The sequence below is a fragment of the Ursus arctos genome, unplaced genomic scaffold (assembly GCF_023065955.2).
Source record: "Ursus arctos isolate Adak ecotype North America unplaced genomic scaffold, UrsArc2.0 scaffold_22, whole genome shotgun sequence".
Classification (NCBI taxonomy): domain Eukaryota; kingdom Metazoa; phylum Chordata; class Mammalia; order Carnivora; family Ursidae; genus Ursus; species Ursus arctos.
The window spans coordinates 38,334,188-38,353,254 of record NW_026622897.1 but is presented as its reverse complement, the minus strand read 5'-3'; the positions used below and the strand labels follow the sequence as shown (position 1 = coordinate 38,353,254).

Below are 19,067 nucleotides of genomic sequence, written 5' to 3'. Positions count from 1 at the left end.
TAGATTTTTCTCAAAATGGCGGTGAAGTCAGAGTACTTGCTTCAAAATAGCAAAATGCTCCTATCAAGAAACCTGCAAAAGTCTAAGTCAATTGTAACATAGTTAAAATGTCCATGCTACCCAGAGCAATCTACACTTTCAATGCTATCCCGATCAAAATACCGAGAACGTTTTTCAAAGAACTGGAACAAATAGTCCTTAAATTTGTATGGAACCAGAAAAGACCCCGAATCTCCAAGGAACTGTTGAAAAGGAAAAACAAAGCTGGGGGCATCACAATGCCGGATTTCGAGCTGTACTACAAAGCTGTGATCACAAAGACAGCATGGTACTGGCACGAAAACAGACACATAGACCAATGGAACAGAATAGAGAGCCCAGAAATGGACCCTCAGCTCTTTGGGCAACTAATATTTGATAAAGCAGGAAAAAACATCCGGTGGGAAAAAGACAGTCTCTTCAATAAATGGTGCTGGGAAAATTGGACAGCTACATGCAAAAGAATGAAACTTGACCACTCTCTCACACCATACACAAAAATAAACTCCAAATGGATGAAAGACCTCGATGTGAGACAGGAATCCATCAAAATTCTAGAGGAGAACATAGGCAGCAACCTCTACGACATCGGCCAAAGCAACCTTTTTCATGATACATCCCCAAAGACAAGAGAAACAAAAGATAAAATGAATTTATGGGACTTCATCAAGATGAAAAGTTTCTGCACAGCCAAGGAAACAGTCAGAAAAACTAAGAGGCAGCCCACGGAATGGGAGAAGATATTTGCAAATGACACTACAGATAAAGGACTGGTATCCAAGATCTACAAAGAACTTCTCAAACTCAATACATGAGAAACAAATAAACAAATCAAAAAATGGGCAGAAGATATGAACAGACACTTTTCCAATGAAGACATACAAATGGCTAACAGACACATGAAAAAATGTTCAAAATCATTAGCCATCAAGGAAATTCAAATCAAAACCACACTGAGATACCACCTTACGCCAGTTAGAATGGCAAAAATAGACAAGGCAAGAAACAACAATTGTTGGAGAGGATGTGGAGAAAGGGGATCCCTCCTACATTGTTGGTGGGAATGCAAGTTGGTAGAGCCACTCTGGAAAACAGTGTGGAGGTCCCTTAAAAAGTTAAAAATTGAGCTACCCTATGATCCAGCCATTGCACTACTGGGTGTTTACCCCAAAGATACAGACGTAGTGAAGAGAAGGGCCATATGCACCCCAATGTTCATAGCAGCAATGTCCACAATAGCTAAATCGTGGAAGGAGCCGAGATGCCCTGCAACAGATGACTGGATTAAGAATTTGTGGTCCATATATACAATGGAATATTACTCAGCAATCAGAAAGAATGAGTTCTCAACATTTGCTACAACATGGACGGCACTGGAGGAGATAATGCTTAGTGAAATAAGTCAAGCAGAGAAAGACAACTATCATATGATTTCTCTCATCTATGGAACATAAGAACTAGAATGATCAGTAGGGGAAGAAAGGGATAAAGAAAGGGGGGGTAATCAGAAGGGGGAATGAAACATGAGAGACTATGGACTATGAGAAACAAACTGAGGGCTACAGAGGGGAGGGGGTGGGGGAATGGGATAGACTGGTGATGGGTAGTAAGGAGGGCACATATTGCATGGTGCACTGGGTGTTATACACAACTAATGAATCATCGAGCCTTACATCGAAAACCGGGGATGTACTGTATGGTGACTAACATAATATAATAAAAAATCATTATTAATAAAAAAAAATAAAATAATAGTAAAAAAAAAAAGTCTAAGTCAATTGACAGAAATTATCAGTGCCTAAAGGAAAACTTAGCTTCTAGCAGTTCTTGACACTCACTGAGTGAATAAAATATACAACTTAGTCTCCATCAATTGGTTGTATAATTTATTTATTCATTTTGCTTCAATCATTTCCATCAATCAAATCACTTCAGTTAACTATCACTTCAATGAACCAACTAAATGTGGTTCACAGCAACATGATTAACCAAAAAAAAAAAAAAGTTTAATGTCAAACTTTTTTAACAAAAACGTTAATGTTAAAAAATTCTAAGCTAGAAAAATAAGTCATTGGTATAAGTTATTTAAATAATTTTATCCAATACTAGTGATAGTAGTGATCTAAAATTTCCCAGTGCTGTAGGATATTTCAATAAGACACTGCATGAATGACATGAGATTTTCTTTAAGAAGGAAGATATTTTATATAACTATTTTAAAGATAATTTGTTACAAAAGCAAATATATGAACTGAGTAACCTCCATTCTGCTCTAAAACATAAATTATTGGCAAATTCATTTACTATTACTATTAATTAAGATTAAAATTACACTGAAAACATTTGTCATTGTCCTGTGATCCCCAAATGTTGGCAAACTCAGCTTTGCTTTTGTGACTACTGGCTCTTTTTCTTTCCATTAGAATTTTTTTTTTAGTAGAGATTCCAGAGTCCAACACATTACTCCACCATATGAAGGCTTGTGCAATCTCCAAGTACAAGGTCATTGCGTAATGGTGAGGAAGAAAAACTATGCAAACTCTATCTTCCAAAAGATACTTGTGTTAAATACTTGTACATTTTAAAGCTTGAAACTTTCAGAAATGGCAAGATGCTATGCTAGGCCAGTGCTAAGATAAGCATTTATTTCAGTTTGAAATCTATGTGGTTCACAAGGATAGTTCTATGAGATATATAAAGATAGAACATTTTAACACATTAATACTACTTATTTCTCAAATCAGAAACTCAAAATAGAAATATGTTCAAGATTTTCACCTAGCTTGAATTTTCCTTTGTTTTGGGAAAGTTATAGTACTTGCATCCTTCCAAGGGCAAAAAGCAGAGAATTCTCAAACTTTCCTCTTTTGCTAGTGAGAATCACTGAAAATTATAGTTTGGACAGAATTTATCCAAAGTTTCCAAACTGGTTTCCATCAGGTAGTAATTGATATCTTTGGGTTAATTTGGAAACAAAACAAAATGAAACGAAACAGGTAACACTTCATAAGTAGCTAAAATGTAAAGTCTCTGCTGTTGATGAGATCTAAATCATCTAGTTTGGTAACACCAACTAGCACATGACGATAAGAGGTTTTGGTGGAAATTAAAATAGAAATATGAATTAATGATTAACACAATAAACAAAATCTTTCAAAATGGAGTAGAATAATTAAAAGATATTTCATATAAAAAGCTGATAAAACCTCTGAATAGGTTCTAATATGCTAAGCCAAGAAAACATTTAGACAACTTTGTTGTAATTGAAAAATAAAGATATTTTAGCATCCTTTGCTAAAGTACTTTTCTTCTTGTAGAGTACTACATAATGTAATAGCTATAGCAGGCTGGCTTCATGGCTGTGCTACCTACGCAGTCACTCAGGGTCCCTACTTTAGAGCGTCCCCATACTTGGATAAGTGCTCTGCTGTTATTGTCTTGAAATTCTTTAGAAGTTTTGACCAAGGGGCTCTGCATATTTAGTTTGCACTTCTTCCCACAAATTATGTAGTCCTGTAACTATGCCTGTGTTTTCTCCTAGTATTGCATTATTTCCCCTAAAAGACTGAAAGTTATCCAGCGAGATTTACTTTCTTAGCGTTTCTCATGTCATTCCCAAAGATGCCTCTCACACTAGTGGCCATAGGGCCACACCGAGGGCTGAGACTTTGGCGCCTTCATCTTTCCATCCACGTGCCTAGATAGAGCTTGATACAGAGCAGGTATCTAATGAATGGGTGAGTAAATGAATACCAAATTATCAATATATACCTGTTGACTTACTTAATTAACAAAATAGTCAAACTTTTAATAGTTTTAGATTTGCAGTGAAAAGTGATTAGGTGGGTTGCAAGAGATTAAAGGTAAAATATTCAAGGAAAAAAGCTTTCTTGAAAAGAATAAATAGAATTGAATTGATGGAAAGTTTAAAGCAAATAAAATTGAAAGGTTGAACACCAAGTTGAATAAGAAGAGGTGAGTGGTTAAAAACAGTGAGATATCTCTCAACAAGTTATATCCTAAGGTGGAGTTTTTCTTCTCAAATTCAATTTAATAAACATCGGATTCATTCCGTAAGCTGTAACACAGGAAATGAAAATTGTTGTCCAAGTTTTGAGAAAGGAGAACATATAGGGTACGCATTCAGGAGGAGCCAAAAGATTGATTATTCTTTGACTATTCCAAGAGTTCTTGACCTACTGTTTTGTATTAATAAACAGAGTAATATGAATATAAAATTTGCATGACGAAGTGAATTTTTAAACTCTTTCTTCTGCCTCTGGGCAGAATAAACAGAACTCATGCTCTGGTCCCAGTTACCGCAGCTCAGCTAAACACATTTAGTTCTTTAAACCAAGATAGTTTCCTACTCTTACATTGGCTTGGGGAAACATAGTTCTAACATTTATTTTTTGTAAAATAAAATAACAAAAAACTAACAATCCTTTCTCTGGAGTTTTTAATATTGTGTTTGATCATCTCCCATAATCCTTGGGAGTATCAGTTCTTTACAAAACATGTATCCTCCTGTGTTACCTTTTAATGATCAATCTCCTTTGCCCTGGATAACAAAATACAGTTCTATCTGTAAAGAGGTTCTCTATAGCATTGTCTAGCCTTACTTTCTGTTTTGTTGCTATATCACACTTGAATAAGTGACTTGAATTGTGCACAGATGTCCAGGTGTGGCTTTAACTTCCTTTTGTATTTCAGCAAAATAATTTATTTTAACATATTCATTACTTCTATTATGGCTCTCCAAATTATTTGTGGTGCTGCTTCACTGAATATTAAATATGTGAGAGCAAGTGATTTTATGCTTCAGATGATTATAGATGGGAAAATTCAATTTTTGGAGGATGATAAAAATAGTGGAAAAGAGGTGAATAATAGAACTGACATTCACAAGCAAATGAAGCACTAGTGGAAACAAGCATTTGGGGGAAATACAGCTTTAAAGTAGTGAATGGGAAGAGAAGCAGAGGCATTACTAGATAGGAACACTCAGATTCTAGTCAGGCAATGATGAGGTCCTAGGGCTGCACACCTGATCTCCAATCTGATGGCCTTATGAGGCCTGGAGAAAAATTTCAGGACTTGGTAAGATGCACAAAGGAATTTCATAGACTATCTTTAATGGGAAAGGAGATGATAAAAAAGTAGTTTCCATCCATCTTGGGGAACACAGAGTTTTAGTCTCCTAAATCCCCACTAAAATAGAATTACAAGGTTATAGAAATTTATCCCTTGGCACCCAAGAAAGCTTTTCATGCTCAACATTGAGGAAAGTGAACTGCTGAGACAATTCAATGATGGTACTCCATAGGAAGATGTATGATGGAATTGTTTTTGCTGTTCCCATTTTTATGTGACACATACTTGAATAAATGCACTTTAAGGATTCTGCTGCTGGGATTGTAGCCATCATTAAAAAAACTCCATTTAAAATGCTCAGCTTTGGTCCTGTGGCCTGTACTATTATAATTCCCAAATTTATAAATCAATGAATGGTAATGGGAGAAAGAATGGCAGGGTAAAACTATTTTGAGTATTATTTCACAAGCCAACATGAAAAACAGCAATAGTCAAGCATCCAAGTTCCTTCAATTACCAGGAGCTGTTAACTTAACAAAAACAGTAAAAATTAAAAAAAGAAGAACCAAAAACCCTAGTTAAGTTTTTAAATCTGTCTAAGACCAACCAGGCAGAAGAGGCAAGCTATTTTTAATAATTTTAGAAAAGTAAAGCAACTATAGAATAGAACATTGGTGACTTGATCAAACTGACTTTGAATGAAAGCTTGAGGTGAATGTTACATGAATATTCAGACAAGAGCAACCTGTTTGAAAATTTTTTTGAGTGTAATTTCAACATTTATGCATTTTATCTTCTCCTAGGCACAAAGCCAAAGGCTAAAAGAGCAGAACACAAAAAAGCTGAACCCGAATTATGTTCTAAACCCTGTTGAGTTTAATTTTACTTACAAAGCAGAATGTTGGTTTAAATTTGCCCCTCACAACCCTGTAAAAATACCTAGTTTCTTGTTATCTGCTTCTAAATTGTGTTATTCATTTGGAAAGCTCCAATTTTAAGAGCATCATTCTAAATTACTAGGCAAGTGCTACACAATAAATACACATAATCTAAAACAGACCACAGCAAGAGAAGAAGGCAATTTTCCATAAATTTGACTGCAATATAGGGCTTTGTAATTCCATGAGCCTTATAACTTCAAAAGGCATAAAGGAAAAATTTTTACCTAAATGGAATATCATGAGAAGATGAACACTTTAAAGGGTTGATGTTTTTTAAAAGGGTAATACAGATACACATTCTTGATATAAATTTGGAGAAAAGTTCAAATAACCATTTGAACAGGAACACACACACACACACCCAAAAATGAACAGAGTACCACTCACTCAGATACACACTTGTCTTAAAACAATATTTTACTTGGATCAATGACAGATGCACTACCAAAAATCAACAAACCTTTGATAATACATAAAACTAAAACAAAGAGATGATGAAGCTTACTATATGTCTTATGTTTCCCACTCGAGATTTTTTATAATATTAATGAATTTTTTAAAATTATGATTGGAAAACCCTTCAAGTAGATAAAAGACAAGTAAATCTAAAATAAAAGTTTTTGTTATGGATTGTGAATTTTTATTTGCAGAGATCATCTAAAGAGTCTTAACATACAATGCTCACATCACTCAAAATGTAATTGTTTAAAATCAAAAAAGGAGAGGCACTAGGGGAGATTCTGGTAATGGTCTACTTCTTGTCTTGAATTTAGTTTCATGGTGTATTCACATTTTATTTTTCATTGATTTATACACCTGTACACAAATAACTTGTGGAATTTTCCGTAGATATATTATATCTCAAGCGAAAAGAAAAGAAAGAAGAAAAGAAGAGAAAGGAAGGAAGAGAGAGAGAGGATGGAAGGAAGGAAGGAAGGAAGGAAAGAAGGAAGGAAAGAGAGAGAGAAAGAATATGCATGCTAGGAGCTGCATTTCCCATACCAGGGAATAATGTGCTAAAAGAAATTGGTGCTGTACTCATTTACTTAATTCAAATAAGATGTAACTTTATAAGGTTGCAGAATTTGGCAGCCCAGTTCATAGTAGAAACCACTTAACTGTCATTTATTCACAGATTCTGTTTGACATTTTCAGACTTAAAAAACCCCTGTCACTGAACAGTTGCAAATGCCACCATATTAGGCATGCAGTTTTCCTGTTTTGGGAAGCAGAATTTAGAAGTTAGTGGAGGAAAAAAATGCCTAGTCATTCCACTAGCTTTGCATTTGAAAAACACATCTACACACAAACAAATTTTATCTCTGTAGACCAAGTATCTGTGGCTCAATGGTTTAAAATTTCTGTTTGGCAATAAGTCGGTAAAACACTAAGTGACCACTTACTACTGAAGGTGTTTTAGACCCTGAAGTTGGATCTATAGCTTTTGTCTATTACTAAGAAGCAGTTTTCCATGTAATCTTTTCAAAGGCAAAAGGTTAAGCAAAAATGACATATATTGTAAAATTGAAAGTAAAATGCACAGTACTGATGTGCTCAAAGTCCATGCATTTAAATTCCTTCGTATGATAATTTATGGTGATCATGTCTTCAGACTGCACTATTAGCATACTCACCCCTAACAAGAAGTTCTGCCTCATCTGACACACTGTCTGCTGTGGTCTGTACCCTGCAGCCATATCTCCCAGCATGCATCAGAAGGATGTTCCTGATCATTAAATCTGCAGAGGATGCTTGCTGAAAGAGGGATGAAGTGCCAGTTTAAAATGTTGCAAATCTGCCTAGTTCAAGGTGGTTTAAGGGGAATTTTGTACATTCAGTCATAGGGCCCATTTTTGTCCTTACAATTTATATGACAACAATACAGAAATCAAACATGCCCTATTTTAAGAACACATGGAAGTTATGTTTTCGACAGTTGCTAATAAGAGTTTGAACATTTAATATTTCATATAATGATTTAGCAGCTACAATATTTAAGAAATATTTAAATATGCATAGACATTCATATATTTAAAAGTACAGGAAAAATAATCAGTGAGTCAAAATTATCACTTTGACATTCAGAGACAGGCCTATATTGTGGCAAGACAATAGTTTTGAAAGGAATAGCAACTTATGGAAATTAATTATGAGAAGATAGCAGTCAAAAGATTATCTTGTGCAGCTTTATTGAATGATTACTTTTTAAAGTACATTGTAGGCAACAGAATGAGAGTGTTTAGTTGAAAGATTGCTGGTCCCAAAGCCATGTGTCTTTACTTAGCAAATATTTATTCCTCCCATAACTACCACCACCAGGGAGTAGGGTCAGCCTGAATTTCTGTTAATCAATGTAGTTATGAAACACAAAGGAGGTTCAAAACACCTCATTCTTATTGGGATCACGATGATTAGAACACAGTTGAAGAACAACTGCAGTTAAGGCGATCAATAAGTACCAGGGAGAATATCTTTTAGATGTATCAGTTCACGGGATTAGTGATGATCCTACATGTTAGAATGACAGGTACAGTCTTTCATTTACTTAATCTTGGCTTTCATTTACTCTATCAGGAAAGACAGATTGTGTGTGTGTGTGAACATCCAAAGATCTGGAATTCACAACTCATAAGGTATTTTTTTCGGATAACAACATAAGCAAAACTCTAATACACTCTTCAGTTTTCATGTTGCAATTAAAAACAATTGGCCAGAATGAGCATAGATGCATATAGCTTGACATGATGTTTTCAAAGAACTCAACACTTCTTTTTAACAGTAGTTGAGCATATGAAAGCCAAAGAGAAGCACTTCAGATTAGAGATATTTTATTTTTTGATGGAATAGGTGAATTACTTTAAAAAATATGGTGCATTTGTCCTTAGAAGGCAGTATCCTAGTAATTATTTAAGTTTAGTTGCTTGCCTTTATTTTGATACAGACCAATGGATTATATAAAAATCATAAAAGTGAGAATTTTCAGAAATTCTTTGGATTCTTTTCTCTTTCCTTAGAATTCACTGAAAGTGTGTCAAGTCATTGGAAGTTTTCACTTTTCAAATTATGTGTATTTATTTAAATGAAATGCTTAATTGTGTACTGTTTTAAACCACTTCTTTCTGGTATTTCCTTTTTTTCCCTTTCTATTAGTCTTATGATAAGAACTTCTAACGGTATTCAAGTATTCTCTCATGAAATAATTAAGACATAGTCTGATTCAGTCACTTGCAAGGGAATGATAAATTATGGTGAGAATGCATTAAAATGTCATAACAATTATTTCAAGGAATGTGATATTTGTCCAGAGAATGCCCTATGCTGCTAATTTCCTTAGGATAAATTGGTACTATTAAATTTCATTTTCTCATCTATACTCGACTATTTACTTCTTTGAAATCTGAAAAGGAAATTTATACGTTAAAACTCTTTGATTTAATATGGGTGAACAAAAGCAAATTATAAACATTATAAGCCATAATTCAGTTTCAAATCAACATAATTTAATACTTATAAATAAGCTTTGATATATTTATCACTTTTTGTAGTATGGGTCTATATTAAGTGTGAAAATTTCTTTTTCCCCTTGGATTTCAAAGAAGCTCTCCTAATAGGGAACTCAAATTAATCAGGAATCAATAGGCACACTCTGAACCCAGAATGGGGCCTATGTCTAATGGAAAAGCCAAGGAGAAGTCCAGAAAATCAGAAGGGGCTTTATTATTTCCAGGAATAATGTTTCTGAAAGACTGTGCCGGTGTTTTTTGTTTTGTTGTCTTTTTATTTGCTTGTCTATTTTTCTAATATCACAAACTGATTGGTGGTTCACAGTGGAAAACATAATGAATATAAGTCATTTTTCAGGCTCACATTTTTGAAAAATTATTTTATAAAATCACATTCTTGTGATTAAATAATTGTCTTATTTTCCAGAACTTTTTCTTCCCAAATTATTGATTTCTTTTTGTCCTGGATAAAAGTCCTCAAATCTTTGTCCTTTCTGTTGAATTATAGTAAAAGGAAAGCTTAATGAGTTTAAGATGAGTCTTCATTGAAAATCACATAAAGATTCAAGGAATTCAGGAGGGTGAGGTATAGATTATCTTTCCTATGCTGTCCTTCACTTGGTTCCTGCAATTAATAGTGTGCAATACTTTATTAACTGGCTGAAGCTCCACCACCATCTATCAGGAATAAAAAGTCTATAACTTATTGCATTTCTGTCAATGTCAAGACTATCTGAGGAGTTGAAACTGTCTCATTTTGGACTCATCCCTTCTCTTTTGGATCATACCTACATTATAGTTTTACAATTCTAAACAGGGAAGATTAAAAGTAAAATGAATGGATTGTGAACACTAAACCTAAATTACCCATTCAGTAGATTTACTGATCTTTCAAGAGAAGTAACGAGAAGAATTCATGTGGGAACCCATTATACTTAATCTCAGTCCACAGTATGCAGTTCCTGAGAGAGAACCTCCACAATTTAGCGCACTTTTAATGAAATGATTACTTACAGCAGCTGCTTGCTTTCTTAAGCTTAAACCTCACTTTCACTTTTTCTCTCTTAGGAGTTACTCTCTCTTTTCTTGTTTTGTTTGACACTTACTTTAGATCCTGTCTTTTCTTTGCTGCTTTTTCTGGCTTTATGAATAAATTGTGTTACTTGTTGCTTCAAATGAACTTCCTCACACCCACTACTTAACATAATGCTCCAAGCATTGCGCACCTAGCATTGCGCATGCCACATAGCGGGAGCTATGAGGGAAATCAAGTGAAACAAAGTACATACATACGTATATGAACTATTGGGAAATGCTGCAAAAGTGTAAAATATTCTTAAAGCATTTTTTTTCAGCAGGATTTAACAGAATGCTGTGCACATACTAAGCACTCTGAGAATGTTTGGGGTAAGAATCATCTAAACAACTAGATAGCTTAAATTGAGTATTCTTGTAAATAGGACTCATGCTGAATGACTCAGTCAGAAGCCTGCTGGGGATGGCAGTTTCTGTGCCCTCATTTAGGGTTTATTTAACTTTCTCAAGGGGTTCACATAGGGCATTTCCAGCATTCTTGGACCCTAACAGACATACAAACCATTCTCCTCTACAAAGCAAAAGTAACATAGCATATAAATTCTGTGAAATGTGATTTTAAAAATATTTTCTAACATAAAAAAAACTAGGTATCAGCTATGAGGCATGGATTATTAGATATGATTAATGTTATTGACATAAACTCTTGAATACTTAAAAGATTTCCCTGGTACAGTATTTCTTTTTCCCAGAGGATGATTTGTTTCAACTACCTTACCATGATAAGAAAATATTATACATATACATTATTTTTCTTTTTATAACTTTTTCTTCTTTAAACCTTTATATAAAAGGATTTACATTCATGATGGCATGGGTTTTAATACATTTTTAAAGAAAGCTGATATTAACTTGCATGCCTAAATAATTGGACACACTCTCTGATATAGAAAAACTAATTGCTACTGGAAAAAAATACTAGACATAATACTATTTCACAAAAACATTTATGTCTATAATGATGAAATAGTAAGTGCAACCAACAATGCACTGAAGACTAAAAATAAGTAAAAATGGCCCTCATATCCCATTACTAGGACCTTGGTATTTAATTTCCAACACACATTCTAATAATGTACTTTTGAGTACTAAGAAAAATGCAGAAACAGCTTTACTTGATGACATAAGTTAAAGAGGAACAAGTTGATAACTCTTTAATGAACCCAGATATCCAAGCTTGATCACTTAGTATTATAAGCACAAAGTCATAAATTCATGGGATCAGTCCACTAACTTGGTTAAAATGAAGATTAGACATTAGAAAGCAGCTCAAAACAAGAATATACAAGACAAATTGCAATTAAATTTTAGTATAACAAATTCAAAAATAAAAATGTTAAGTCATACTTATTTCCTCAATGACAAAATTGCATATAAGAAGAACAATGAATGAATGACAAAATGCCATGTGTATCACGTGTGTTCCTCCTTTCCCAAGTAGATACAAAGGACTAGAGAATGTGATATTTAACATTTCAGTCGACGTCAGACTTAGGTGGTATGTTTGTTCCTTAATTCTTGAAAAATGTCTCTGATCTGAACATATGTGCATTGATTTTCTTTTCCCTTGTGGTGAGGTAAATGGGCATTCCTTTATTTAAGATTAACATAAATGGTCAAGATAAAAGGGCTCTGCTATAGACTGTATGTGTATCCCACTCCCCCACACCAAATTCACATATTGAAATCTAATCCCCAATGTGATGGTATTTGGAGGTGAGGTGTTTGGGAGATATAGTATGAACGGGAGTAGTGCCTTTATAAAAGATACCCCAGAGAATTCTCTGACCCCTTCTATCATGTGAAGACACAGTGGGAAGATGGCCATCTGTCACCAGACACTGAATCTCTCAGTGCCTTGATTTTGGACTTCCTAGCCTCAAGAACTGTGAGAAAATTTTCTGTTGTGCAAAAGCCACCCATTCCGTGCTATTCTGTTACAGCAGCCCTGATAGACTAAGACAAGCTCTAAATGTCTACAGTGTCATTTCTATACTAATCTAGTGCCTCTAAGTTAAAAATGGCATGAAATAGTCAAGGTCATATAGTTTATCAGTCTATACTTTCCTGAACTTACTCTTAACTCCTTCCTAACTGTTGCTAAAGTTTATCTTATATACCTGTTAAGAATATCTGATCTATTCTTTTATTGTTTATGCAATTATCACTAATTAATTCAACAGATATTTATTTCTATGGACCATGCTAAACTTTGGGTTATACATATATAGACTCTGCACTTGAATGTCTAGTTTAATCCAGGTTTGATGGAAAAAACATAAGAAGAGAGTGTGGAGTAGCTTTTCTCATATCTGCAGCTAGGTTTGAAATAAATGTGAATGAGATAAATGGGTGTGCTATCTGATAAGCACAATACTCAGGATCCAAAGAAAGATATTTTCTCTTTCTGTGTGCTTCATATAGTTGCAACAATCATCCTGGGAACATTGACATCTAAATTTAGGTTTCTAATAGTAGCTTTCATACCAGCTTCTTATATCTTCCATGTTATCCCTGTCTGTTTCTCACCCTTACTCATCTCACATGCCATTGTTAGATTCATCCTTCTTTAAAACTGGTTTTATTTACAATTGCAAAATCTTCGCTGGTTATGTTTATTTACTGCCTTCAAGGTGGCCCAACTTCTTAATGAGTATTTAAGGCTGAACTCAACCTACCTTGTCTCTCACTGTAATGGAAAATGTACTCTCCGCTCCTTTCCTCAAGTGGTTTCTCAGTGACCTGCCAAAGTCTCCAAATTCTGTCTCTTGTTTAAATCTTATTTTTTTTTAAGAACGTAAACTCTGGGGTGCCTGGATGGCTCAATTGGTTGAGTGTTTGACTTGAGTCATGATCTCAGGGTCATGAGATTGAGCCCTGCATGGGGCTCCGTACTGAGCGAGGAGTCTGCTTGGGATTCTCTCTCCCACCTCCCCTCGCTCATCTCATTATCTCTCTCTCAAATAAATAAATAAATAAATAAATAAATAAATAAATAAAATCTTCCAAAAAATAAAAAAAATTATGTAAATTCTACCCCCATTATGGGGGTCAAACTCACAATCCTGAGAACAAGAGTTGCATGCTCTTACCTTCTAAGCTACCCAGCTATCCTTATATCTTCTTTTCTATTCTATATTGACTTGAGGTTTTTCTCAATGCATGTTGGCATAAAAAACAGAAATAGAAGAGATTACATCTTCTTAAGTCTTGTTAAAAATACAGTGATGTAAAAAGATGTTAATAATCAAGATAGAAAATGAATGGTTTTTTTTTAGAGTAAATTACACCATTGTCTAGTAATGGAATAATCTTAACTATCTTTCACTGAGCTTATGCTTCTTAAATTACCTCTCATTGACATTACATTCAGATGATAGAACTAGTCTGGAAAAAATTTTGTTCATTCATGCATTAATATGTGCTTTGTAAACAACTAGCAATGGCATGACCACTAGGAAAGCTCCAGAATAATAAAACTTTATAATAGCTACATATTTTATTTTATGAGAACTCATGGCACATGTACCATTATAAAATTATTCATTCATTCACTTATCATTTGTTAGAGTATCTATTTTGTCTAAACAGGAAATTGCAAACACTTGGCACCTTTGAAATTATACCCTTCTTTACTCATAGCTTTGACCCAACCTATGCTTTCTGCTCAACACAGAGCTTCAGTTGACTGGAGTTGTTACAAGAGATAAAACCTGACATATCTGAGCTGCACAGGCTGTAAGATAAGAAATAAATTATACCTTTGAGAAACTCACAATGCAATGTGAACAGTAGACAACTAGCTATAATATAATGTGATACATTAAAGTAGTAAGTAGTGTAAAAAAATCACTGCAGGGTGTCTCGGTGGCTCAGTCCATTGAGCATCTGACTCTTGATTTTGGCTCAGGTCATGATCTCTGGGTCGTGGGATCAAGCCCCTCATCAGGCTCCACACTCAGCACAGAGTCTGCTTGTCCTTATCCCTCTGCTGCTCCCCCTGCTCTCTCTCTCTCGAATAAATAAATAAAATCTTTTTAAAAAATCGCTGCATAATATATTGATTTTAGAGTGGAAGACAGTTAACAAATCATCGGTTAATCAATTCCTACATCAGTTGAGAAAACTGAGGGCTAAAAGGTGTAGGTGACTTGCTCAAGGGCAAGTTAAGTAAGGAAATAGAAGAGACTTGGGCACCTGATGACTCTCATCAAGAGTTCTTTTATTCTACTATTCCACCTGTAAAACTAATCCTTATTCTGCTTAGACTGTAGGTAATTTGATTTACCAGTATTAAAGCAAAATTTGGCAAGTGTGTCAAAATAAAATGGTTTCAATGTATAGTAATAACCATGAAACAATTAGAAATTAGTTTTCTAAATAAACCACAGAATTATTCTAAGAGCTCATTCTTTTATGATGGTCTTTCATCTGCCATATCTAGACATGAAATGCTATATCTCCCTTCAAAATATCAGAATCACCTTTCTGATAATACACATGACCCATCAACCTCATTTGTTCCTGGAATTATTCACCTTTTCTCTGACTGTTAATTCGGCATCAAGAGAATCTTCAATATGTGACCCACAATGACAAAAAAAAAAAAAGTCATGGGCAGTTTATAGTGACACGTCTTTAGTTGAAGGAGAATTGACTAAACTTGACTTCCTAACCTAAGTACATAATTAGGTGGATCGATAGTTTACTGATACATCAATGTTTCTGTTCTCTTTTTTCTAGGCTCATAATATTCTCAATTTATCCTTTAAGGTCAACACTATTTTGTTACACCATCATATACAGGTTTCCAGAATAAAACGAGTTTTATTCTGCTACTGATTTTACATTGCAGTACAGTCAATATCTGCATGCAAGTCTAGTCCCATTCTGGCTATGGAAAAAGAGTGATCAGACAACTCTCTATGGGATTTTTATTTCTTCCCTGAAATCAGCAAAGCCCAGGCATACAGAATATAGTAGCTCTCATCTCACTCATCAGTTTGGACTAGTACTGATCTGGTATTGTTATAAAGTCCTAAAGTGTCGGGCATATGGTAGACCACTCTGTGTTTCATTGATTTTCACACAGAACTTTAGGAATGAGTCTGGAATGAGGCCACTTTATTTGCATGTCTTTGTTTTACTTGGGTCACTTAGATTCAAGCAGTTTATCATCCTGGGTCTCTGACATGATTGGGGAGGCCAGGGAGGTTGATGCAGAGTCTAGAAGACTAAACCAGAAGAGATCTACCTGCTCTAATCTACTGCTTCTGTTTCTCTCTTTTCCCTGTCATTGGTTAATGACCCATTTGTTTATGATCTTAATTATTACTCCTTCTGGGGCATGGATTCTATCCCTGCCTTTTGATCCCCAACCACTCTTTACAGTACAAAATCTGCCAATAATTGGAATGGAGTTTTAATGCTCCATATATGAATTAAATTTAGTATCTTGAGATTCCCTTCACTTCTTCCCTGCTAGTGTTTATCCTTTCCTATTAGTTATCCCTTTTCCTTTTCAGCAAGACATTGCACTAAGAGGTATTTAAAATTTGCACCAAGTCAATGGTGAGACCCACACTATTTTATTATGGCTAACCATAATACCATACTGTGGCAAATCTCTTACAATCTATTTTATACTACAGTGGTTACTATGCTTTGTGGTGACACTTTTTGCATGTAAGGTTGCTCAAACAACTTATTAGGCCTAGGACGTAGCCTCTGTAACTTTACTGTGGTAGAATAAAAATGTCCACATAGATTTTTCTACTTGTTCTATTGAGAAGTAAAGTCTAATTTCCTAGTCCCTGAATCTGGACTGGTCTCAGTGGCTTTTTGATTAATAGAATATGGCAGAAATGATATCTTGGAAGTTCTGTGGCTATATCATAAGAAGACTTGCAGCTTCTTCCTAGGCCCCCTGGAACATTTTTTTCTTGGGGAAAGCCAGCTCTCATTTAAAAAGTCAGACTCTCCTGATGTTGTCATCCCATAAAAAAAGGCTAAGCTATTTATGTGGAAAGACTTCATGGAGAAAGAAAGAAGTCCAGAAATTCCAAGTTTTAACCATTCTAGCCAGACTAGACTAGTGAGCAAAAAAATCATCTTGGGCATTCTAGCCCTGGCAGAATTGGGAATCCATCTAACAGCCAGAATGGAGGCTTAAGGCACATAGTACTTACTGTCCCATGCAGGCCATCTCCAGCCACTTGCCTACCCTAGCTGAAGGCTCAGCCATTGTGGAACAGATTCAAGCCATCCTGGGGTTCAGGCCATCCTTGCTGTTAAATATCAGCAAATGCCTGATATCCTGACCCACAAAATTGTAAGCAGCACAAAATAGTTGTCATTTCGTAACACTAAGTTTTGGAGTGCCTTGTTGTACAGCAGTGAATAACCATAAAATAATGGTGCTGCTTGCTGTAACTCAAGTCTAAACATGTGGCATTGGCTTTGGGGTTATTTTCAGAGGCCAAGAGGACAGTATTAATGATAGCTGGAAGGATCTCAAGGAGACTATTGATAAAAACCTGAGAAACAGTGAGGAAACTGTTATAGGATATTGAAGAAAAGATGAAGCTTCATGCAGTGCTGGAAAAGTTTGGCAATACAGTCACCTGAGGTAATGTGAACAACACGTTTTTCACAGTGAACAAACTTTGAATTTGCTTAAGGAGATATTTTTAGGAAGAAAATTAAAAGTACCAACAGGTTTCTTTCAGCTATATAAAACAGAGTATGAAAATAGAAAAATGAGATTAAAAGAAAGAATCACTCATTTCTGAAGCAGAATTCTGAGGAAATCTGAAGGAGCCAGAACTCTAGATTCAAAAACAAAACTACTTCTCATCTCCAGTCTCACCAAATGGTAATGGACTAGCAAAGTAAGAAATGGCCTTGGCAAGCATCAGTCCAGGGTGCTAAAAATAACATATGTTCCAGGGTAAAGATCGCAAGTGTGTGGGTATAAGGCCTTTTGTTTATACCAGAATCTTTTTCCACAGTGACCAGACCCCCAGTCCAAGACAGGGAAGAACCCAAAGAAATTTAATGGAGGTGGGGAAAACATTGAGGAGATTGCAATAGGAGGCCGGAACAAAGGTATCTGAGTTATGAACTGGCACAAAAATTAGCAAAAGCCTTGCCTGTGGTAATGTGTAAGATACAAAAAGGTTCCTAACGAAATTATGGATTGCATTAAGGAGATTTATAGGGAAAATGAGTATTGAAAGTGTTAACTGACTGGCTTCTTTTAGTTATCTGTGACTTCAGCTAAAAAAAAAAAAAAAGAAAAGAAAAAAAAAAAAAAAGACCATCCTCAGGAGAAGTTAGAGGAAATATTTCCAACCCAGAAATTGCTGGGTTGAAGAATAAACTTATTTCTTGTTTCATCTACTTAAGCTATAAATGGACTGAAAAAAGAAAAGGCCTTTGTATCCACTGAGTAAATATCACCCTAAAGGCATTTTTAACTATATTTTGGTCTTGTGACTATCACCCATAATTGGAATTCATTCTTATAAAGATGATAAATAAAGATGATATTCAGTTCATTGCTATACCCAGTGTCTGCACAGTGTCTGGCACATAAAAGCCTCTTCACATATATGGAAAAAATATGGTTTGTTATGGAATCATTGCCATGGAATGTATTGACAGTTTGAAAGAAAAAGTGAGCAAGAATAGTGGAGAAACTTTTATACCTAACCTTTTTGCAAAAACATAATAAACCAAATGGAATAATTAATTTTATATAAGAATTTCTAAAGATGAATTTGCCAGTTAAATACATAGCTATTTCAAGTTTTCCTTCCAAATTCAAGTTTTTCAGGTATTCACATTTTATTTGCAATATTAGTAAATATTTTAACAAGTACAATCTTAAACAAGTAGCTGTATTATTTCAACTATTGGCTTCATGAACAACTATTCTTTTCCTAGCTTAATTTGATAGTTACTAATGTTTAGGAACAAGTTTCTGACTGAAAAGCACTACACTGTAAAAGAGGTAATTTGGGTCACAGCATCCATTTAAGCACTGTCTTTCGCAGTCATGAAGATTCTCATCAACATCAAAAATACTTAGAATTTAGGGAATTTAAACACATCAATGTCAGAAAAGACTAACTATTCAAACTATTGCTTAGATTGTGAGCTACAACAGCAATCTTCTAATGAAGATTCAAACAGAAGAATAGTTCCATTAAAAGAAAAGGTCAAATTGAATAAATATGTCAATCAAAAGCCAACTATGAAAAGTTCAAGGTCAAGGACTCTCCGTCAAATTCGACTGACATTTTGAAAGCTAGTCAAGACATTTTATGGCAGAAAACTCATTTTTAATAACAAGGATTTGCAATTTTATGAATGAGAATTCACCGATTATTTA

At 34.7% G+C, this 19,067-nt stretch overlaps 1 protein-coding gene across 1 annotated transcript in view; it reads right to left on the bottom strand.

Annotated features, from left to right (window-relative positions):
- CNTN5 (contactin 5) overlaps positions 1 to 19,067 on the bottom strand; it is a 1,310,719-nt gene that overhangs the window by 125,594 nt on the left and 1,166,058 nt on the right. Inside the window, exon 16 of the mRNA XM_026505289.3 lies at positions 7,709 to 7,829. Within this exon, the coding sequence (XP_026361074.3) occupies positions 7,709 to 7,829 (121 nt within the window). The remainder of the gene's footprint in view (positions 1 to 7,708; positions 7,830 to 19,067) is intronic.